The sequence below is a fragment of the Euphorbia lathyris genome, chromosome 6 (genome assembly GCF_963576675.1).
Source record: "Euphorbia lathyris chromosome 6, ddEupLath1.1, whole genome shotgun sequence".
Taxonomy (NCBI): domain Eukaryota; kingdom Viridiplantae; phylum Streptophyta; class Magnoliopsida; order Malpighiales; family Euphorbiaceae; genus Euphorbia; species Euphorbia lathyris.
In genome coordinates, this window is record NC_088915.1 from 61,517,243 (window position 1) to 61,542,139 (window position 24,897).

Sequence of the window (24,897 nt, forward strand, 5' to 3'; positions counted from 1 at the left end):
TCGCATCCTTAATCAGAATCAACGAATCCAAAAATATCAAAAGATTGACCACATTTGATATGAAGACCGTGAGTTGTGGTAAAATTAAAAGTTGGTTGATGTATGAATTAGCCAACCTTGTGATAATAGAATATTATAATCCCCAAAGTATGTTTCAATAAAGACTCAGATCATTAAATGGCTCACCAATATAAAGACTAAATTTTGCTGAAGTACACGAAGAGTAAAAATACCCTTTGCATTTTTTACTTAACCAAAAAATCTCGAATATACTTTTGTTGATTTAAATAAAGAGACGTATTAGTCCAAGTTGCCTCTAAATCAAGAAAGTATGAGAGTCGCCTAAGGTTGCGTATCGTAAACCAAGACTACAATTGGCGCACAAGTCACCTTATAACTTTGTCACAACTTTTGGTGACTAGAATGTCATCTATGTATGTACATGAGACAATAATCAAATGCCATGGACATTTTAAAAATACAATGACAAATATTCTTTGGAACAAAGAAACCCAAGTTCAGAAAGAGCTATCGTCAAGCATCGATGACACATCTCTGGTGCTTCTTTGAGGCCATACAAGTTTTTATTCAATTTATAGACATGTGTGGAAGGTTGAGATGAAAAACCAAGCGGTTGTTGCATAGATATAGTTTCATCCAACGTACCATGTAAAAATGCGTCTGAGACATCTAACTATTTGATGAACTATCCATTAGATACGATAATTAACAAAAGCACCCGAATAGTAATGGGTTTAATTGCGGGGTTGTATGTTTGTTCAAGAAGACCTTTGAAGCCATTGGAAATATAGAGAACGCTACTTTCCAAGTCATCTATGCAACAATAAAAAGCTTTTGACTATGACTACTAAGGAAAATGAAAATGAGATGGAGAATGAGCCAATCCAGGAAAGCTGCAGAGGAACTAGAGGAAGCAACACTGAGCCTGTTAGAAAATAGAACATGCATATGCACCGCGAAAAACAATTTATTTTTTCTATTTCCATATCCTATAGGATCCGTTAATCGTTATTTTATATCACAAAGGTTAAACGTAAATACTGGTAGGGTTTTATGTCCTATAGACAATTGTTTTAGGACATAAATATTCGTAAATGAATTGTTCTTTTATCATTTATTTTATAAGGTATAGTATGTTTAACTATATAAAGACATTGATATTCTATAATCAACTAAATAAGTTAAATAAAAGAAAATCATGAGTTTATACATAAGTAATCATAAAGTGTTCATACAAGCATGAAGCGAGATTGTACTTTATGATTCTGAACTAATAAGTTGATAAACTTAAATTACAACAAGTCAAGTAATACGTTTAGGGATTAACATAATACTGTTGAGACTTTCATGTAATAATATCTTCTATTGTGAACAGAAAGCTGATCTCACAAGCTTTAGATATTCAGATATCTAGACATTTACATGGATCCAGTGAAGGAGTTCATTAGGATTGAGGACCCGACTTGAGATAACAGGATGGATGAATTTATCTAGTATCATCTGATTTTTCTCAAAGGTATTAGTAGGTACAAGTAATCCTCAAACTCAAACAATCATTAATTAGTGATTCTGGATTATGGAGTGTGATACTTAAACTCTATACTAACACGATCCATAACAGGGATGACTCTAGGTTGTATGCGGGCAGGCGTTGGGTATCACATAAAGTAATTACATGATAGTTAACGTTAGATTGAGCATTCATCACTCCTTATAGATAGGAGATATATCCATGGCCTCTTGTGAAGAATTAACTTGAAATCCTTGCCGGGTGATAGGATTAAGAGTACAAATGGAGATTTCGCTTAACCTATCTAATCAGAGTTAATTCTACCTGGACAAGTAAAACAAACATCTCATTATACGTAACTTGACAGTTTCCATAGTTACAGATTCATTTAAGGATATAGCTGATGAAGGATCGAATTATACTAGACCTAATACGGAAAGGTAAATGTCAGAATCAACCTAACTTCTTATCGGTCTGGGAGAATGTGATGATTTTGCCAATGACAGTCTGCGCACTCATTCTGTTATGCATTTAGTTGAAATTGAGTTGTTTGAATTAATTCCAGTAAGCGTATACGACTAGTGGCGGTAAGAACCTAATGGGTTACACATATAATTAAAACCGGAGGACGAAATGGTAATTTTAGAGTGAGATAGGGAGTAGCGAAATGTATAGTGTAGTATGAGATTATTTGATTTATTGATAATTGTAATTTGATTATAGTTGTAGATAAATTAATTAAAAGATTATAATTTTATAAGGAAATAAGAATTCTAATTTGATAAGAATTATGGATTATTATATATATATTTTTATTGGATGTATAAATAGGATATAATTAATGATAATATTCCTAAATTAATTTAGTAAATATAATTAATGTGATTATAACACTAATTAAATATGATAACATTCTGATTTGCAAATGATATCATCAACCGTTATTCTTTCTAGAATGAGGAATAATGACAATTAATAGAAATTATGACAAAACGTTATTCCTTCTAAAAGAAGGATTAATAACAATTAAATGCAGGATTAATGCAGACTTAATGACAATTAATGGAGAATTTATGGCAATTAAACTCAATTAATTGTAAGAAGTTAACCATTTGCAAAAAGAATATAAATACACCCTATATACTACATTTAATTCAACAAACTCAATTCTAAGGGCTAGAAATTCTTCTCGAACACATCGCTCGAACAATTACCTCTAGTTCACCCGCTTCTTAGTTCCGTAAACATTCCGGTTCATAATAATTGTTAGAGAGAGAATATTTTTCTTGTTTCATATTATTTGTCATTTTAGCTTTTCCATATAAATTTTTCCTATTTTACCCCTATTAATGAGTTTAGCATTAATTACTTTTTTTTATCATTTTATTTTTTCAAGGTATGATGAGCGGTGTAATTTAATGAATATTATGGAAAATGATGAACATTAAAGAGAGATAAAGAGTATTTTAGTCTATCTACTATAAATTTAATGCAAATCAATCATTTCCTTAATATGTGTGATTTAGTTAAATGTAACAAATAATATGAACCAAATAGAGAGTATTTTTGAATGGTTCCGTAAACATTATTTTCGAACAATTCCTCTCCTTTCAGAATGGTTCCATAAACATTATTTTCGACTCTTTAGGATTTCAAATCTCAATAACAATGTGCGTAGAAAAAACATAATTGATTTAAGAGAAGAGTAAAATATTGAGATTGAGAGGGAATGAGAGAAGAGTGAAACACTAATAATCGAACTAGAATTTGCAAAAGTGATGGAAGGAGAAGAGAAATGAGTTTTTCACTTCAACAGAAACAAATTAGAACATTTTATTCTCTCTATATCATTATTGGCGGTGACAAAATATTTTAAAATGTAAACAGGCATGTTACATACGAATGGTCAAAAGTGAGGCGTGTGGTTCTCACGGTCACGCGTTGTATCACTTTATGCAAATTGAAAAGACTAATAAAACATCCTTTAATCACGTCATCTTGTAGCGTTGTTTCTTTTTCATGTGGTTAATCAAATATCTCATCTTTTTGAGCAAAATTGAGAATAATTTATATTATAAAGAGAAACTAACAGACACAGTACAACTTACACACTATAATGGTGTCCAAGTCATATTAAATAAAAGTAAGCATATCTTTTGCTCATAAAATATGCATGCATCTTATTAACACATCTACTACTGTTATATTATTATTATTATTATTATTATTATATTTAAATGGCTATTTTGTAATCCCCATATTAATCAGATTTTAAGCTGGATTAGCAATACTTTTCACTAATTAGGAAAGTAAAAAGAAAAAAGTACATAGAATAATAAAATAATAATAAAAAAGAAGAAAGGAAAGACTTTTCTGGCTGATTTTATTAAAGCAACTTGATAATGAAAATCCACAGCAACAAGCAACATATATAAGCTTTCTTTAATCTTTCCAATCCCATCCATTTTCAATTATCCTAATTATATAAAAAAGCATAATATATATCTTAACTACAGAAACATTTTATTTATTTATTTATTTATTTATTTGGAGGAAATATTCTATGAAACCAATATAAATTGTCAAGCAAACAGGAACATGAATATGGAACAAAGGAACAAAGTGTTGGGCCTAATAAATATTTTAGGGCTTTTAGGAGATTCCAAAGGCATATTTTACACCTATGAGAGGATATATCCCTATATTAATATTGGATAGACATGGAAAAATTACATCATACTCCTTAAATTATAATACTATTAACATTATGATTTCTAAACTTCATTTCGTGATATAAAAGTTCAAATTATACTAATATTAATATTCAGATTAAAAAAACCGTTAAATTTAACGAAATAATGACATGGATAAGTTCAATCATATTATTGATTATTTAATGAATTTTTTTAATTGGATTTGGAATTTAATATAAAATTTAAGAATTTTTATGTCACGAAAATAAAATTTAAAAATCATAATATTTAGGAACCATATTTATGAAATGATTCCTATGATCGAATACTATAAGACTTTACCAAACCTATACAATATATATCCTTGGCTTCTTGGTGATCAATATTATATTGAAGAATATATATAATTTAAAATACAAATAATTAAATTAAATTTATTTAATAGATTATATTCTACATTTTTTTAATAACACATAGGTAAACTATAAAAAAAAAAAAAAAAAGTAAGGAGTTATTTATCTTTTGTGTTGAAAAAGAAAATGATTATTAAAATGGAAAGGGACTTTTGAAAGCATCGGAAAGAAAAAGTGCATTCTTTTTTCAAGTAAAAGGAAGGAAAATGCTTGTTTGTCGACATTATATAATTGGAAAAAGATTAATTAAATTCCTTTATTAAAAGAAGGGATTAAATAAATCCCCAAATCAAACAACTTTCCTTCAAATTAGCAACTGAAAGCTACATATAGCATTAATTTTTTCAATTGGAAAAGAAAAGGGTTCAATAAAGTTTTCATCAAATCCGTTGAAACATTAAAAAGTTAGTATTATTCCCAAAAGGAATACCATTAACCCTATCCACCTTTTCTTTTCTTTTTTCTTTTTTCTTTTTCTTTCATAAATTAAAATTTAATATTGATTATTTAATTTACCCTTTAATTACAAATATGGTCCACATACTTCTTTTGTCTTTTACAAAGTTATTTTTATCACCAAATAGGAAGCACCTAGTTCACTGGTGGGATTGCAAAATTCAAATTATTTTATTCATCAGATATTTTTATGTGGTATATATTTAACCATTTCTTAACTTTTATTTATATTTTAGGCTTAATACATCATTTGCTTCCTGAACTTCTCTAAAAAGTTTGATTGGTCCCCTAAACTTTTAAAGTATCCCGACAGTCCATTGAACTTGCATAAAATGTTCAGTTAGTCCCCTGAACTTGCATAAAAATGTAATCAATTAATCATTCGGTTGTAAAAAAGTAAGTTAAATATGGAAGATATATTGCACGTGTTTTAAAATGTTATTACATAATTCACAAAATATATTAAAACACATTAAAAAGAATTTCTTACTAGTTCAACTATACAAATTTTTCTTAGAATCACATATTGTAACCTTAGTTGTTTTACTTTTTTAAGATGCGTGCAACATATCTTCCGTATTTAACTTATTTTTTTTACAACCGAATGATTAATTGATTATATTTTATACAAGTTCAGGGGCTATCGGAACACTTGGAAAGTTCAGAAGGCTAATCAAGTTTTTTTTATAAGTTCAGGAGGCAAATGATGTATTAAGCTTATATTTTATTATAACACCTTTCCATTAATTTTACATATAAAAAGTATAAGTTTTATTTGATTAATTTTATATGTATATATATGAGAAAGAAATAGAAAATTATTTGAAGATGATGAAGTGGAAACAATAATAAAAATAATAAAAAAGAGCAAATAGGAAAATCAAAGGGGATAAAAGGCAAAAAAGAAAGTAATAGAAAAGGCAAATGTCAAGGCTTTAGCTTTATCCCTTTAGTTTTAATTTTTTTCTTTATAAGTTAGAATATGAATTAGAAAGAAGTTGCCATTTTATTCAATAACTTTATATCTTTATGCTCCTATTTGACACTTTCTAAGCAATCCTACCTGTTTTGGGTCCCACACTTGGACTTTCTCTACCAGGATCATATACAAAACATAAGGCTTAATATTCACAAGGTCTAATACATCATTTGCCTGAACTTGTCCAAAATTTTTTAATTGGTTCCCTGAACTTTCAAAATATCTCGATAGCCCCCTCAACTTACATAAAATATTCAGTTAGCTCCTAAACTTGCATAAAATGTAATCAATTAGTCATTCGGTTGTAAAAAAAATAAGTCAAATACGAAAGATATGTTACACATGCCTTATAATGTTATTACATATTTCACAAAATAGATTAAAACATGTTAAAAAAGAATTTCTTACTTATTCAACTATAAAATATTATCTTCTCTAATATTATAATCGCATACCCGATCTTGGTCGTTTTACTTTTTTAAGATGCTGCAACATATCTTCCGCATTTAACTTACTTTTTTACAACCGAGTAATTAATTGATTATATTTTGTGCAAGTTAAGGAGGCTAACTGAACATTTTATGCAAGTTCAGAGAGCTATTGAAACATTTTGAAAGTTCAGGAGGCCAATCAACTATTTTAGACAAGTTCAGGGGGCAAATGATGTATTAAGCCTATCCATAATTTGGTAAAATTTCAGATATGCTTAAGCTAATTTTTTTCTTCTAATTATAACCTTTGTTATCTATGCTTATGCTTGTATATATGATATCACTCACATATTAAAAATAAATATGATAAAAAGCAAGAAAATTTCCCCTTCTTCATAAGGTAAAAAAAAAAAAAAATCAAAGTTTATTTTTGATGATGAAGTTGAGATGATAGTAAAGGAGATGAAAGATAAAAAAAAAAGAGATGAGAGAAGAGAGAAGAGATAGAAGGTCTTTCAAAATATAAAATGAATAATTATTTAGAGCATAATGTTCTTTCTATACAATACAAAAAGACCAAATTGCCCTTAACCATTACAAAGACTTAAAATACACTTTTATGATTTCTGTCACCTCCTTAAGTTGGAGTGCAAATAGTGACTACATCAAGCCTATCAATTATAGGCTGAAAAGCTTTGGTAAAGACATCATAAATAAATTTGATTTGTAGTAGAAACATGCAAATATCGAATGAGGTCTGATGCCAACTTTTTTCTTACAAAATGACAGTCGATCTCAATGTGTTTCGTCCTCTCATAAAAAATAAAATTACTTCTTAAATAGATGGTAGGCAAATTGTGTCAAAAAAAGTGGAACATGTTGATATAATAACATGAGTAATTGTAAAATGTATAATAGGCTTTGAACTTCAGCTGTAACAAATGCCATGGATCTGTACTCAGCTTCTGTAGATGATTGTGAAACTATAACTTATTTCTTACTTTTCCAAAAAACCAAAGATTGCCTGATGAAAATACAATAACTAGAAACTGACCACCGACTATCTGTACATGTTGCTTAATCTGCATTAGACTCAGTTTTAAAAGGTCCCCAAATATCAAGATGAACAAGTTCAAAAATACATTTAGACTTCATAATATTAATAGGAAAAGTTTTTCTTTTCATCCTGGCTAAAGGACAAACACAGTCAAAATGTTCAATATGATTATTTGGTAAAAAACCAATAACTAGATCAAGTTTGGATAGAGGAAAATGGCCTAACCTATAATGCCACAACTTCTTATTATAAAAACGTTTATTTAAAATAACTGAAACAACGTGAAATATAGAAATGTTGCTGGGAGAATCAGGTGGTAAAAATACAACCCTTTAGACAGTTTAGCTGAACCAATCATCTAATGAAGATGGGTGTCATGAATATGACACGCATCATAAGCAAAAATGCACATAAGTTTGGAATGTTTAACTAATTAACTTGCAAAAATAAGGTTGAAACTAAAATCAAGAATATAAAAAATATTTTGCAAAACCAAAGAATGATTAATCTAAACATCTCCTATTTGAATAAAAGATATCTATTGACCATTAGGAAGTTTAATAATGATATTAGAAACAAATTTAATAGATTTAAAAATAAATAAATTCGTGACAATATGACCAATTGCACCACTATCAAGAATCCATTCAGGTCATACCGACTCAACACAATTGCCAACAAAACTTGAAACATAATTACAAAAGACAAAAGAACGAATACATGAATATGTCACGCTACCAATCACATGTCCTAGTGACTGAAAACCACATGGCAAAGCCTCTTTATCATCCAAAATGTTTCCTTACATTTTTCCAAGCATCAAAACAAATTTCAAACCAATGGAGAAGAGATAACTGACATATACAACAATGAGAAAATCATGGTGTTGCAGCATTCCCAAGCAGCACGATTTGGATTCGTGATACGAGCATATTGGACAAGATTTATTGGCTAGAACATTCATGGAGAAGAGCATAAAAGACCAAGTTTGTAGCCAAATCCAAGCTGCAAACAGATATTCTGACAAAATAGCCAAAGTCAAGCAAACAGCCTGTTCCCATCCAAATTCGGGTCAAGAAGTGGGTAAATGGACTTATGCATAGATCCAACGTCTGCAATTATCCATTATGATAGAACAGCTGTGCGAAAGGATCGAACAGTTGAAGGATCGAACAGTTGTGCAAAAGTGTCGAATAGTTGTTCGCGGTTCCGATTCGGGTCAGAAAGTGGGTAAACGGGTTGACACGCGGATCTACAAAGGATAAGAGAGATGAGAAGTGCTATACATCTGTAATCTACCACCTGTCACCATCCTAACACATGTATGTAATCTAATGGCTAGGAATAATTGCTTTTTCTGATTTAAACAGCCGTTTGACAGTTTTACCCTTTTAACCTAGATGAACTTTATTTAGTATTAATAGATTCATATTTCTTCTTTGTAAGGAGCCACCATACCATCTTATCAATATATTTCTAACCTCCATTTTGGGAGCATCTTTTATGGTGTCGAGGCTGTTCCCTCATGAAAATGAGGGAACAACCATCTTAGCAAGCTTGGCCAACCTCTAATGGTGATTGTGAGTATGTTGTTTTTATTAATGAATCATGTTTATCTTTGAATGGTTGTTATTAGTATGCTTAACGAATAGATTAGGATCCAATCTATATTATAGTTACCGAAGATGACACGACGGTGCTCCGACATAACGGAAATAACTAATCGGCATATGTCATAGTGGACGGACACGAAAATTACCATATATTGGGGTTTCGTTATGAATGCTTCCTGTTACTTAATGCTTGTTTGTGAGATTAACGCAAGGACACTTGGTTAGTCTTACTTACTTAGAATCTTTGGAAATGGGACACCGGACCTTAGTGAAAAATGATGGAGAGACCCAAACCAAGAACTTTATGTATGCTTCTATTAATGAAACGGCTGTTCGAGCACTTAACTGTTCTGAGTTTGTGCTAATCTTGTTATTTTTATTTTATGCATTTACTTACTGTTTTATTAGTATAGAAATAGCATAAAACCAACCCAAATATATTTCGCATATTCGAACAACTGTTTAAGGTAATATTTCACATAACTTCCATCTCAATCCCTATGGAATACGACACTTGGTCTTACCGAATACTACACACGACCTAGTGCACTTGCTAGCGTCCGTATTTTTACACCAATTCGCAAGCGATGGAATCTCTAAAAGGGGTGTCATTATGAAGATTTATGAACATGCATTAACATACTCAACACTTAAACCTTTCAAGAAAGAGATTACGAAATCCTCTTCTTGATAAGCCTTTGTCTTTAACAAAAACTGAGAACGTTACAAACTGGTTGGCAATTGCAAATGATCAAAGGCCTATAGTTAACTAAATCTTCCCAAAGAGCCATTTGTTTTGCATAATATTCAGTGACAGACAGAGTTCACTGTTTGAAAAAAAAAAAATTCTTCTTGAAATTCAGAGATCTTAAGAGAATATCCATGTGCAAAATGTTTCCTTACATTTTTCCAAGCATCAAAACAATTTTCAAACCAATGGAGAAGAGATAACTGACATATACAACAATGAGAAAATCATGGTGTTGCAGCATTCCCAAGCAACACGATTTGGATCCGTAAGCGATGGAATCTCTAGAGAACCATATATAAAAGCCATCTTATTCTTCACACGTAATCCTCACTTGAACTCTCTACCCTAGGAATGGTAATTATTCCCATCGAGTACTTTAGAAACTAGAACAAGGTTAGGGTTCTCTCCAGGATATAAATAGTAAAAACTATAAGGATTAAGAGACGCATCTTGAAACACAGTCTCTGCATGTCGATTTGAACAGATGGAATTCTTCAAAACCCTAACAAAAGAGGAATCTGAACTATAACTTGAATCTGAACTCATTGTGAGGATGTAGAAACCAAGCAAGATGATGAAAACAAGATTTCCTTAAACAATCAGAAATCAAGAAGATCGATCTTCATAACTAAGATGATTCGTTTCTTTAGGTAAAAAATGAAGAAATTAATTTGATTTTCCATAAGAAAACCAAAAAACTACAATTGATTCAAATTTTCAGATACAAATCGAAGAAAAAGGATAGGAAAACAATTTGGTTTCTCGAATGGAAAACAGAGAAATATGATTCATTTTCTTAAAAGAAAAATGAGAAACTAATGAGAGATTAGCACAAAGCTCTCTAATACCAGAACAAAAGAAAGAAGATCAAAGTTTTGTTGGGCTTTTCTGACCCATGAGGAGCCCAATTAGGGTTAGGCCCATGCTTTAACCCTAGGAGTATATAAGGGTAAGTTTAAGAGTGTTTTTTAAACCTAATTTTCGGCCACGACAAAAGAAAGGAGAAAGTGAAAGTCCATTCTTCTTCCATTTCGCCCAAACACACGAAATTGCCCATAGCCGGAGATTGAACCGTTGGATCGTCGTGAAATTTGGACAGGAGCTTCCCAACACCTGTTCGCTTGTTTTCACCAGAGAGATCATTATTCGGAGGCTTGGAAGACCACTTCGTACTAGGGGCAGATCATAGACAGATTTGTGACTTCTTTGAGGTTCTTCTTTTCTTTTGTGTTGTGGTTGATTCCATACTTCTTGAGGGAAAATTCCAAGATTGTATGTTGATTGTGTATGCCTCTAGTGTTATCTAGGGATGAACTTGTATATTGTCCATTATTATTTGATATAGTGGAAGGTTTAAGCGGACTACGGTCCCCGTGGTTTTTACTCCTTGCATTGAGGGGGTTTTCCACGTAAAAATCGTGCTTGTTCTTTGTGTTTGTGTGGCTGCCATTTTACTATCGTTGTTGCTTTGTTGTGTTTGGTTGTTGCTCTACTAATTAGTTTCCTCATAGATTCATTCAAGCCGGGAAAGGATTAATAACGAAGGTTAATTCCGCATTATTGTTGTTACCGTTGTTAGTCCATTTTTCCCATCAGATTGGTATCAGAGCTTGGTTATTGTTGTTGTTGGATTTGTTTGAATGATGGAGGCTAATACAAGTAGAATGGTGAATTTAAATGGTTCAAATTACCATGTCTGGAAAGGGAAAATGGAGGACCTTCTTTATGTGAAGGATTATTACCTGCCAGTGTTCAGTAAAGATAGGCTTGAGGGTAAGTCAGAGTCTGAGTGGACTATTTTGCATCGTCAGGTCTGTGGTTATATCAGACAATGGGTGGATGATAATGTTTTGAATCATATTAGTGGAGAAGCAAATGCACAGGAGTTGTGGAACAAGCTTGAGCAGTTGTATGCTAGAAAGACAGGGAATAACAAGTTGTTCTTGATAAAGCAGATGATGAATTTGAAGTACCGAGATGGGGCTCCTTTGTCAGATCACTTGAATGCCTTTCAGGGAATCATAAATCAGCTTTCTAGAATGGGGATCAAGTTTGAAGAGGAGGTACATGCTTTATGGCTCCTTGGTACATTACCGGACTCTTGGGAGACGTTTAGAACGTCATTGTCTAACTCTGCACCATATGGGACTATTTCCATGGAATTGGCTAAGGGAAACATGTTGAATGAAGAGATTAGAAGAAAGTCATAAGGTTCCTCTTGACAGTCAGATGTCTTAGTCACAGAGAGGCAGGGGAGAAGTCAGAGTAGAGGTCCGAGTAACAGAGGGAAACAGCACAGTTGTTCCAGGGGTAAGTTTTCCAATGTTGAATGCTACCATTGTGGTAAGAAGGGGCATACCAAAAGATACTGCAGACAGCTGAAGAAAGATAATAAGAAGGGCGTTGAAAACAATCAGAAGAAAGATGACAGTGGTAATGAGAAAGCCGAGGTAAATGCTACTACTGATAATTTTCTAATTTGTGGTGATTGTGATGTTATTAATGTTGCCTATGATGATTCGAGTTGGGTTTGTTGATAGTGGTGCTGCATGTCATGTTACATCACGTAGAGATTTTTACTCATCCTACATACCAGGTGATCATGGTGATGTTCATATGGGTAATAATGGAAAATCAAAGGTTGTTGGTATTGGAGAAGTCTGTTTGAAGTTTGACATTGGAATGGAGGTGGTTTTACATAATGTGAAACATGTTCCAGATATGAGAATGAATTTGATTTCTACAGGCTTGCTTGATGATGATGGTTACCACAACAGCTTTGGTAATGGTCAATGGAAGCTCACTCGAGGTTCTTTAGTTGTGGCAAGAGGAAGTAAGCACTCTAAGTTGTACATGGCACATGCAAAGATCTCTAAGAGCATTGTTAATGTGGTGGAGAATTATGATGTGGTTGACTTGTGGCATAAAAGACTTGTTCATATGAGTGAAAAGGGCATGTCTATTTTTTCAAAGAAGAAGAAGCTATCTGGGTTGGAGAATATACAATTGAAGAAATGTTCTGACTGCTTGGCTGGTAAACAGACTAGAGTTTCATTTAAGAGTCATCCTCCTCACAGGAAGGAGAAGATACTTGATCTGGTTCATTCCGATGTGTGTGGTCCTATGTCAACTAGGACAATTGGTGGTTCCCTCTATTTTGTTACATTCATCGATGATTATTCAAGGAAGATGTGGGTGTACACCTTGTAGACAAAATATCAAGTGTTAGATGCTTTCAAGAAGTTTCAAGCATTAGTTGAGAGACAGACTAGGAAGAAGCTCAAGTGTATCCGTTCAGATAATGGAGGTGAGTATATAGGCCCCTTTGATGCTTATTGTAGAGAGCAGGGTATTCGGCACCAAAAGACTCCTCCAAAGACTCCACAGTTGAATGGCTTAGCAGAACGGACCAACAAGACTCTAGTTGAGAGAGTCAGATGCATTTTGTCTCATACAGGGTTGCCCAGATCATTTTGGGGTGAAGCTTTGAGTACTGTGGTACATGTACTAAATCTTACACCTAGTGTTCCTTTGCAATTTGATGTTCCTGACAGGGTATGGAGTGGCAAAGATGTTTCTTATGATCATTTACGTGTCTTTGGATGCAATGCTTTTGTGCATATTCCCAAAGATGAGAGATCTAAGCTTGATGTGAAGACTAGGCAGTGTGTGTTCATTGGCTATGGACAAGATGAGTTGGGTTACAAGTTGTATGATCCAATTCAGAAGAAAATTATGAGAAGCCGAGATGTTATCTTTGTGGAAGATCAGACTTTGAAAGATGTTGAGAAGGCAGAGTCAGTTCCTCAGCATATTGATGATCTCCTTGATAGGGTTGAGACAGCTCCTCAGCAAACAGATGGCCTTATTGACTTGGATCCGGTTCCTCCTCGACATGTTGATGTAGGAGATGGTGTTCAGAATGATGACCAACAGGGTATTGATGATGTTGATGCTCCACAACAGGAAGAGATGGATGAGATTATCCATGAGGAGTTACCAGTACCAGATGTTCCACCATTTGTTCCACTTAGGCGGTCTATCAGAGATCGTCATCCTTCCACCAAGTATCCTGCAAATGAGTATGTGTTGTTGACTGATAGGGGAGAACCCGAGAGTTATGCAGAAGCTATGAAAGATGAGCACAAGAAAGAGTGGGTTGATGCCATGCAAGATGAGATGAAGTCCTTGTATGAGAATAATACTTTTGAGTTGGTGAAGTTGCCTAAGGGCAAGAGAGCTTTGAAGAATAGGTGGGTGTTCAGAAAGAAGCAAGAAGAGAACTCTTCACAGCCACGGTACAAAGCTAGATTGGTGGTCAATGGATTCAGTCAAAAGAAAGGTATTGACTTTGATGAGATATTTTCTCCATTTGTGAAAATGGCATCTATCAGAGTTGTTCTCGGTTTAGCAGCTAGTCTTGATTTGGAGGTTGAGCAGATGGATGTCAAGACTGCATTTCTCCATGGTGACTTAGATAAGGAGATTTACATGGAGCAGTCTGAAGGGTTTCAGGTGAAAGGAAAAGAGGGGTATGTGTGTAGACTTCAGAAAAGTCTATATGGTTTGAAGCAAGCACCAAGGCAGTGGTATAGGAAGTTTGAGTCAGTTATGGAGGAGCAAGGCTACCAGAAGACTACTTCAGATCACTGTGTTTTTGTTCAAAGGTTTGGCCCTGATGACTTTGTTATTTTGTTGCTTTATGTTGATGACATGTTAATTGTTGGCAAGAATGCTGGAAGAATTGCCCAGTTGAAGAAAGAGTTGAGCAAGTCTTTTGCTATGAAAGACTTGGGGCCAGCAAAACAGATTCTTGGCATTAAGATTACTCGAGACAGAGCTGCCAAGAAATTGCACATGTCACAGGAGAAGTACATTGAAAAGGTGCTTTGCAGATTCAACATGGATAAAGCTAAAGTGGTTAGTTCTCCTCTTACTACCAACTTTAAGCTCACTGGAAAAGATTGCCCTTCTACGGAGAAAGAGAAGGAAGAGATGGATAGAGTTCCATATGCCTCAGCAGTAGGAAGTTTGATGTATGCTATGGTGTGTACACGGCCTGATATAGCTCATGCAGTAGGTGTTGTTAGCCGTTATATGTCAAATCCGGGTAGGAAGCATTGGGAGGCAGTTAAGTGGATATTCAGATATCTACGGGGTACTTCCAAATTGGGTCTTACATTTGGAAATGGGAAGCCAGTGCTTGTTGGGTACACGGATTCTGATATGGCAGGAGATAAGGATAACCTGAGATCTACTTCTTGTTTATTTGATGACTTTTGCAGGGGGAGCTGTGTCATGGCAATCAAGATTGCAGAAATGTGTTGCACTTTCTACAACAGAGGCAGAGTATATAGCAGCAACGAAAGCAGGTAAGGAGATTTTGTGGTTGAAAAGGTTTGTGCAAGATCTTGGCTTTAAACAACAGCGGTATGTGATTCTTTGTGATAGTCAAAGCGCGATTCATCTTGCTAGAAACTCTACTTACCATGCTCAAACAAAGCATATTGATGTGAGGTATCATTGGATTAGAGATGCTCTTGAAGAAGGGATGTTTGAACTTGACAAAGTTCATACCGATGATAATGGTTCCGATATGTTGACAAAGGCTTTAGTAAGGGAGAAGCTAAAGGTGTGTTGCTCTATCGCCGAGATGGCGGATTCCTCCTCATAGTCAGAAAATGGGGAGATTTGTTGGGCTTTTCTGACCCATGAGGAGCCCAATTAGGGTTAGGCCCATGCTTTAACCCTAGGAGTATATAAGGGTACGTTTAAGAGTGTTTTTTAAACCTAATTTTCGGCCACCACAAAAGAAAGGAGAAAGTGAAAGTCCATTCTTCTTCCATTTCGCCCAGACACATGAAATTGCCCATAGCCGGAGATTGAACCGTTGGATCGTCATGAAATTTGGACAGGAGCTTGCTAACACCTGTTCGCTTGGTTTCACCGGAGCGATCGTCATTCGGAGGCTTGGAAGACCAGTTCGTACTAGGGGCAGATCGTAGACATATTTGTGACTTCTTTGAGGTTCTTCTTTTCTTTTGTGTTGTGATTGATTCCATACTTCTTGAGGGAAAATTCCAAGATTGTATGTTGATTGTGTATGCCTCTAGTGTTATCTAGGGATGAACTTGTGTATTGTCCATTATTATTTGATATAGTGGAAGGTTTAAGCGGACTACGGTCCCCGTGGTTTTTACTCATTGCATTGAGGGGGTTTTCCACATTAAAATCGTGGTTGTTCTTTGTGTTTGTGTGGCTTCCATTTTACTATCGTTGTTGCTTCGTTGTGTTTGGTTGTTGCTCTACTAATTAGTTTTCTCATAGTTTCATTCAAGTCGGGAAAGGATTAATAACGAAGGTTAATTCTGCATTATTGTTGTTACCGTTGTTAGTCCGTTTTTCCCATCAAGTTTCTCATTGATGAATAAGTTAAGATTACAGTAAAGGAGATGGAAGATACAAAGAGATCGAGAGAATGAGCCAGAAGGTCTTCCAAAATATAAAATGAATTATTAACCCTAAATAGAACATAATGTTCTTTATATACAAATACAAAAGACTAAAATACCCTTTTAAGATTTCTGTTATAAGGTTTTGAGGTTTTCTTCCTGCTTTTAGCCGGAAGATAAGCCAATTGCTTTTTTTTGTTTTGCTTTTTCTTTAGTGAATTAATATTTTGATTGATCTATTATGATAGATTTGGTAGTTTCTTCTTTATTTGTAGCTTTTGTTCCTTATCCCTTTATGGGTGGTTGCCATTTCTCTCCTTATATGGGTGTTATCATATTTTTCTACATGGAAAAAAATAGTTTTATTTATAATCACATAGATCTGGCTCATTGAAAGATGAAGACTACAAAGCCGATTTTGGTTAGAGTCTTGTTTCTTGTCATTGTGCCAAAAAAAGTTTCAAGCATTGCCTATTATTTCTCCATCATGATCTATGATATTGAAGATGCAAATTCAAGCTTCCCTGATGTATTTCTGGATTGTAAATTTTTAATTACTTGTGTAGAGATGTATTATTTTCGTATGAATGAAATAATTATATTTCTTCTTAAAAAAACAAGTATGATATTTTGAAGATAGTTTTGATAACCATATCCTTAAACCTTTTATTTGTTTGATTACTTACTACAAAACATATTGGATACCGACAGTTCGGCTGGGGCACTCTGATACCTAAGTCACTTGCCTTTTTAGGAATATAGAAAAGTAATGGATGTTGGAGTTTTTGTACTCTTTAATGCTCTCTTAGCCATATTTTTTAATAGTCCCCTCATTGCCTCAATTAGAGTAAACCTCACTTTTTTTATTTATTGAAGGACTAATGTCCCAATAGGAAGCTACCAAGTGCACCCTATCTTAGGGGATTGTCCATGTTGGACACCTATAGGCACATGTTTTATGGTTGTCATTTTCTAACTATTGTCTATCGCTAACATACAGTTCTAGAACATTCAGATAGTTATGTATCAATTGTTATTTGGATCCATGACGTACCATCTTAGGGTATTCATACATCCATTTATCAGTCTCTAGTACAGTACTAAGTCATTTAGGCTTTTGGGAAGTCAGACCCCGTTGTGGTCTGAAGTCTTCAGATGAGCCTAGTTCCACCAAAGCCTGTTACAACATTAACAAAAGATGCTAACATTGATTTTTCAATGAGGGTCAGTTTTCATACCTAATGTCAAACTCTACAAGTCTAATAGCCTATTCTACCAACTGTTCGTATGTCCATAACTTCTACAATACCTTGCACAAAGGCATGTTGGTGTGAACTACCATCGTATTTGCCTAGAAGTATGGCCATAACTCGATAAATTTTTTCACTATTGCTAATTCTATCTTTTCTATCTTCTCTATCTCAATTCTTCACCCTTCAAGACCTTGCTGCTATAATACACTAAGAATTTCTTGCATTCTTATGCTCTCATGACCATAATAGATATGGCTTCATTACTAATCCATAAATATAAGTACACTACCTCATCTTTGACAAGTATGCTTATGAACTGGTAGGAGAAGGGGAACCTCTTGAGGTCTTCTAATGCCATTTAACATTGCTCAATCCACTTAAACTATTTAGTCTTTTTAATAGCCCGATAAAAGGCTAAACATCTCTTGGCTGAACATGAAATAAATCTCCCCAAGACTGTGATCTTGCCATTCAACTTATGAATCTTGTTTATGTTTTGGGGGGATTTAATTCCAAGACTACTTTTACTTTATCTGGATTAACTTTATCCTTCTATAGATAATCATATAACCTAGAAATTTTCCCAAATTGACATCGAATGTGCACTTTTTCGGATTTAATATGAGGCCACACTTCTTCATTATGTCGAACACTTCTTATAAGAAGCACATTTTCTCTTCATGACTATATCATCAACATATACCGCCACATTCCTGCAAATTTGGTCCGCAAAAACTTTGTTTACTATTTGCTGGTATGTTTCCCATGCATTTTAAGACCAAAAGGAACCACCTTGTAATAATACGTCATTTGGTGTGTGACAAAGGCAGTATTCTCTTCATTAGATGAATCCATCTTGATTTCATGGTAGCCTTATCATTTTAGTATGACTACACTTTGTACCTAACCATTGAATTAACCATCTGGTCTATTTTAGGTAGGGAATATGTTTCTTTAGGGGGATGCTCTATTCATGTATGTAAAGTCCACACACATTCGATAAAACACATTCAACTTTTTTTTCCACCACCACATTTGCCAACAACTCCATGTAATGCACATATTTAATGCATCCGACATCTAACAACTTCTTCACTTCCACTTTGATGGATTTCTGCCTTTCAAGCACGTGGTTCCTTTTCTTTTGGACCACCAATTTGGTAGATGGGTAAATGTTCAGATTTATGTACTATGGCATCCATGAAGATTCTCTTTACTTCTTCCGTCTACTAAGAGAATATCTTATTCTATTTAATCAATATATTTTTGATATCCTCCTTGATCGAGGGATGAGGATATGTTTTTTTTTTGCTATTCTCAGCACTTTTTTGGATGTTGTGACGCACATCTCTACTTCCCCCAATAGTTTAGTGATGGAATCTTCTTCCTCATCTTATTTTCTATATCTTGTAATGATGATGAGTATGTTTCTAGTGTCATCTTCTGACTACCTCTCCAATAAACTTTCCTTTATTCGTGGGAATTTGCAAGGCAAGATGCCTTATAAAGATTATTGCTTCCGATGATGATATTATAAGTTAGAGGTTGTCCATTATGGTGAACTTAGAATCACCTTTATAAACTGTACCTCCATCTCCAAACTGACATTCTAACACCACTTGGCCTATCATTAGAGCCAAATGTTTCATTAGGCATATTAGCGGTAGGTGCACATGCTCCACCTGAACTGGATTTGCATTTAGTTTGTTAAAAGCACTACAAGTGATCACATTCATAAAACTTCTTGTAATTACTAGGATTTTCTTGACTTGACAATCATGAGGAGTAAAAAATCTATATACAATGGTGAACCTTATTATTAGGGGGTTCGGAGTTTGGCCCTCTAAAGATGACATTGATGACTTTCTTAAGCTTTTTGGAATCTGAATCAGATTTTTCTCTTTTATCTAACTTTTTGACAAATCTGTCTAATTTTCCTCTTTTGACCTACCTTTCAATTTCCTTCCCCAACTCTATGATGTACCTAGTGTCTTGGATATTGACCCTATGAAAGCAAATTTCCTTCCCCAGCTCTATGATGTACCTAGTGTCATAGATATTGACCCTATGAAAGCGAAAATGGACCTTCATATTCGTCCTATAGTTCTCCCCATTTTTTTGAGTAGGATATTTAAAATCCCTCTTACCCAAACTCTTCTTGGTCCATAATAAAACCTCTTAAATGCGTTCAACAGATTCCATAGCTTTTTAGTGGCATATCTTGGGTGTTTACTTCGAGAGCTGTAACTTCTTCTCTCATTATCAGTCTTAGCCATATGATGGTCCTCTGGCCCAATATCATTCAGCTTGACTCACATCTTTTCCCTCTTCAACCAAACGCTAATTGGATGTCAAAGTTTTGAATCTGTAAACTTCACGCCCGATATAGCATGTAGCTAGCTAGATGATTTGATATCAACGAGGTTAGATATATAAGCTTCCTTAAGAATGTTTTTCCCAAAAATTGTGTTTTGAGTCATAAACTCCAAAGTGGGCACATAATCAATTTTCCTACTTTTCAAACAAGTCTTATTAAACCTATCCACATAAGCTCTCAAAGAGTCCCTTGCTTAGGATGTCGATTTTTTAACGTGTTGTAAGAAGTGGTTGATGGGATTGAGGCCATGAACTTGGTACAAAACTCATTCTTCAACTGTTCCAAAATGTGTATGGACTAGACATCCAAAGCTTGGAACTCATATAAGGCAAGTCCAATCAGATTTGTTGAAAATATCCAGCATATGGATGCCTCGTTAGCTCCACACACATCTATAGTTTCTCAAATGGACATTGGGATTCATATTCCCCTTGTATTTTTTGCAAGCTCGACGACTTCAACTTTCTATCTCTTGGCCAATTAAAGAAACGGGAAGCAAAAGCAGAATCTTGGCTTGTGAATAAAGATTAATTCATGGGCACTTCGTATCTTTCCAAAATGCTAGACACAACCTTGTCCCATCATGCATGCTAGCATTGTGATCCAAGGCTAACATACTAGCCTGAGCCATAACGCCTTAAGAGACAACTACCTTTAGGGATATACCAATATCCATGGATGGTGTATCTCCCTGAGGTTCGAAGGATCATATGACACTCTAGATTATATTATGCATTTAGGAAAAAAATATAGGGCAGTACCCAGCTAGGAGGTTACCTACAGGTGAACCCATCAGATAACTGCCTAATGGAGGATACATGTAAGGACTCATCAGTGAGAACCTTTGGATTGAGTGCCCATTTATTGCATGTTTCCTATGGGCATATATTATTGGACTACTGATCTAATGGTTGCAATAATAATGCTATTCATCAATTTTGTCGAAAAATTCAACTTTCCTCCCATCATTAGATTTGGGTGGGGATTCATGAGCCCCGCTACCTACAATTAATGGTGTGTGTTGCATCCGAACTTTCAGATGTTCCCCTAAGAGCTCTAAGGAACAAAAACACTAAGGTTTAACCTTAGTCCCAATAGGCCGCCCTTAATAGGGGTTTAAAGTACGCCACTCTTTTGCACTCCATCCCTCATATTAGTAGATATATATATATATATATATATATATATATGGGGTTTCATCTGTCTTCCATAGTTGAAAGGCGATTTGGGAAAGAACCGTAGAAAATGTGTTTGTATCTTTCGACCTTATATTAGAAGTAAAGCTTCGAAGGAATCCGTTGTTGGATTTAGAGAGTGAGGTGGTATGTTGAATGGTATTGGAATCTTCAACGAGCACCCCCTTACTATCTTTACCGGAACCACCACCAATATTTTTCGTCTCTAGAGCCGATGAAGTCATGGTGAAATCTTAACTCCACACACATCGTACCAATGATATTTTAAGGATAGTCTTGCAAAAAAAAGGGCACTAGCGGTTTGGATGGGGACACTCTGATGCCCAAATTAGTTACCTTTTTAGACAATGAAAAAAGTAATGGAACCTAGGATTTTAATACATACCTTTAATGCTCTCAATTAAGGTAAACCTATTTTTCGATTAGAGGAGTAATGTCTCAAAGCTACTACATGCACTGCCTCTTTTGGGATTTGTCCACACGAGACGCGTATATAATCGCATGTTTTATGACCGTCATTTGCTAACTCTCGACTCCATGACATACGTTTTTGGAACATTCAGATAATTACATATCAACTTTTGTCCAGATCCACGATGTACAGTCCTTACTCAGAGAGTGATTTATCAGCATCCATTCGTATTTTCATCATGCAGGCTTTAGGGCATTCGACTTAGGCTTCTTGTGGATGCCTCAGGGTATAACATTCGCTTGTTATCAACGGTGTTATAGGTGAAACAAAAGTAAAAAAATTATATTGTATACTATATATGTATAAAAGATAATAAAATCAAAATATTTCACCTTTAAATTTATTTTGAAATCACAAAAAATACAAAATCTCCTTTCTGAATCCCGTGTTATGCAAATTGATACATAACATGAAAACATGGTATCTGCATTCTTTAGTGATGTATGAAATTGATCGCCTCCACTTATATCGTTATAACGTTAAGAACAAAATTACTCTTAATCGAATATTTGAGTATCTTTTTTCTTTCTAACCATAGAAAGAAGATGACATGGAGTAATGATGTGGACAAAAAGCTCATCATCAGCTTTTCCACGCCACCTACTTTCTTCTTCTTGGCGGCTCTCTCTCTCTCTCACACATAAACTTTAACTCAAACCCTTTTTCTTTTTCCCTTTTTAAAATATATATATACATAGAAGTATAAACTCCCTTCTCCATCTACCCATTAATTAAGAATTTAATAATTCTCTCTTCTCTTAATCACAAATTAACCATTTCCATTTCCATGGAAGGAATCAAGCTCTTCGGCACAACAATTTCATTACATGATCATAAACAACAAGTAAAAGAGGAACAAAGTACAGATCAAAATCCAACGGCTGACAAGAGGCCAGAGAAGATCATACCATGTCCAAGATGTAAAAGCATGGAGACCAAGTTTTGTTACTTCAATAACTACAACGTTAATCAGCCTCGACACTTCTGCAAAGGTTGTCAGAGATATTGGACGGCCGGCGGTGCTCTTCGTAACGTCCCTGTTGGTGCCGGTCGCCGGAAAGCTAAGCCTCCTGGCCGTGTTGATGGATGTTTTTATGATGGCTCTGATAATATTGGGTTGCATCAATTTGAGCTTGATAGAGGTTTGCTGGTTGAGGAGTGGCACCTTGCCGCCGCCGCTCACGGTGATTTCCGCCATGTTTTCCCTGTCAAGCGGAGGAGAAACACCTCAGGTTTTCAAACTTACTGATTTTGACATTTTGTCTTTTTCCCATTCATCATGCATGTATTAATATATTCCTATAGAATATATAATTTAACAATCTAATTTCTTAATTGGGATAACATATAAATTTAATTTTAAGATTCATGAATTTCTTTTTTCATATATATAATTTCATCATGTAAAATGAATTTAGTCAGTCATTATTGTATTAAAGAAATATAAATTTAAATCTTATGATTATTTTAATTTTTGTCATATAATTTTAATAAATTTAAATCTAATGGTGATCAAATTCACAAAGTCACTGGAGACTAAGTAAAAATTACTAATAATTTCATCTTCTAATCATCTTTTACATTTAGCCACCCAATAAAACATGAAATTATTGGTTTTCTATTAATAAAAAAACTCATTTTAAGATTGCTTTCCCCAATTTTCTTAACTATAAGATATTAATTATCTGATTAAATGAATTCAGTCATTCTATAAAAATTAATTTGAATCATGATATTTTTGGTATATCCCATCTATTTCTAGTTCAAGCTGGAAAATGAATTCCATAGGAAAATTTCTAGTACTTTTTTTTTATAGAATTTATTGTTGTTGTTATTTTAAACAGTAAAATAAATGAAATTGTTCAGTTAGACTTGAAAAAAGAGGTTGGCACAATTAAAAAAAATGTAAATATTTAATAACAACACAACACAACAAACAAGAAATATTATTATTATTTTTGGAATAGAAACATAAAATATCAATACTTATTAGTATACTTTTATACTCTTTTCTATGACTAAGGAACATAAGTTGGGGGAGTATTCCCAACAACTATTTTCATTTCATCATACACATACATATATACCTTGAATTTAATATTGTTTAAGGTTCACACCAATCAACAGACTAATATATTTATGTGAAATTTTACAGTATTATACCCTGAATTCATTGATCGGAAATATTATTCGTATTCTAGAATACTCCGAAACTGAAACATAACATATTGATAATTAGCTAAGATATTGAAATAAATGATTTTAATTATGATTGCAGATGAGCATGAAGGTCAATGATTAGTGATAAGGGGTGTATATTATAGAGCTGACAAAATAGGGGTTGATGATGTAATTAATATATATATATATATGATGAAATGAAGATCAATCTGAGGAGTGGAGGCTGTGATCCAATTTTATGAAATATGGGGAGTCATGATCATCTTCATCAAATTAAGGAATATTCCATCCATATATATTTGGTGACTTTTGAAGCTTTCATTGTAAGGGATATATATGGAGAAGAAGATATTCCATAAATTACAACCTGTTTGGTATTGTATATAAATATTCTTGAGAGAGCATCTTGTGTAAAATAATTATAATCAACTTGCTGGGTTTTAAAGATATATACCATTCAAGCTAGTTAGGAATCACACGTGCTCTCAAAGGAATGCTCCAGATCACTAATTCAATTATATTCACTCAAACATGTGTCCAAAATAATAGCTAAAGTCTAAAACAAATAATGTGTATGTGTTACTGGTATTTATAATTTTTTTTTTCCAAATGGAGAAATTAACTTTTTGATTTGCGGATATTCGTTTAGTTTGTCATTACAAAAATAACCGTTAACAATTTCAAATTGAAATGTTTAGTATCTTATTTATTATGAAACTATTTTTTTTTCCGGAGCTTTTTCTTTCTAAAATTTTCACCACCCTCATCACTAAACAACTTTAAATGACCTTAAAATTTAAAAATTGAAAAATTAAAATTACTTAAAATATTATCAAGTCTTTGAATTTTTTAGTTGTCTCCAACGCTGATTTTAAAGACAAATTGGTTAATTAAGGATATGTAATTGGCCTAACATGACCATCATGTTACAACTAAGCAAGATCCTAGCCCTATCGACCTAATATGAGTCATGGGCCGATCCAATAAATTCACTATTAGATCCTCGACATTATTATCTGACATTTCAATCGACTCTTCGTTT

General features: G+C 33.9%; 1 protein-coding gene across 1 annotated transcript; it reads left to right on the forward strand.

The window, feature by feature from the left end:
- The first annotated feature begins 22,372 nt into the window (after nucleotides 1–22,372).
- On the forward strand, nucleotides 22,373–24,331 carry LOC136232252 (dof zinc finger protein DOF1.5). The gene is made up of 2 exons (XM_066021308.1): nucleotides 22,373–22,906; nucleotides 23,953–24,331. Exons 1-2 carry the CDS (start codon nucleotides 22,462–22,464, stop codon nucleotides 23,970–23,972), a joined length of 465 nt encoding a protein of 154 aa, XP_065877380.1. The 5' UTR covers nucleotides 22,373–22,461; the 3' UTR covers nucleotides 23,973–24,331.
- Nucleotides 24,332–24,897: the final 566 nt, after the last annotated feature.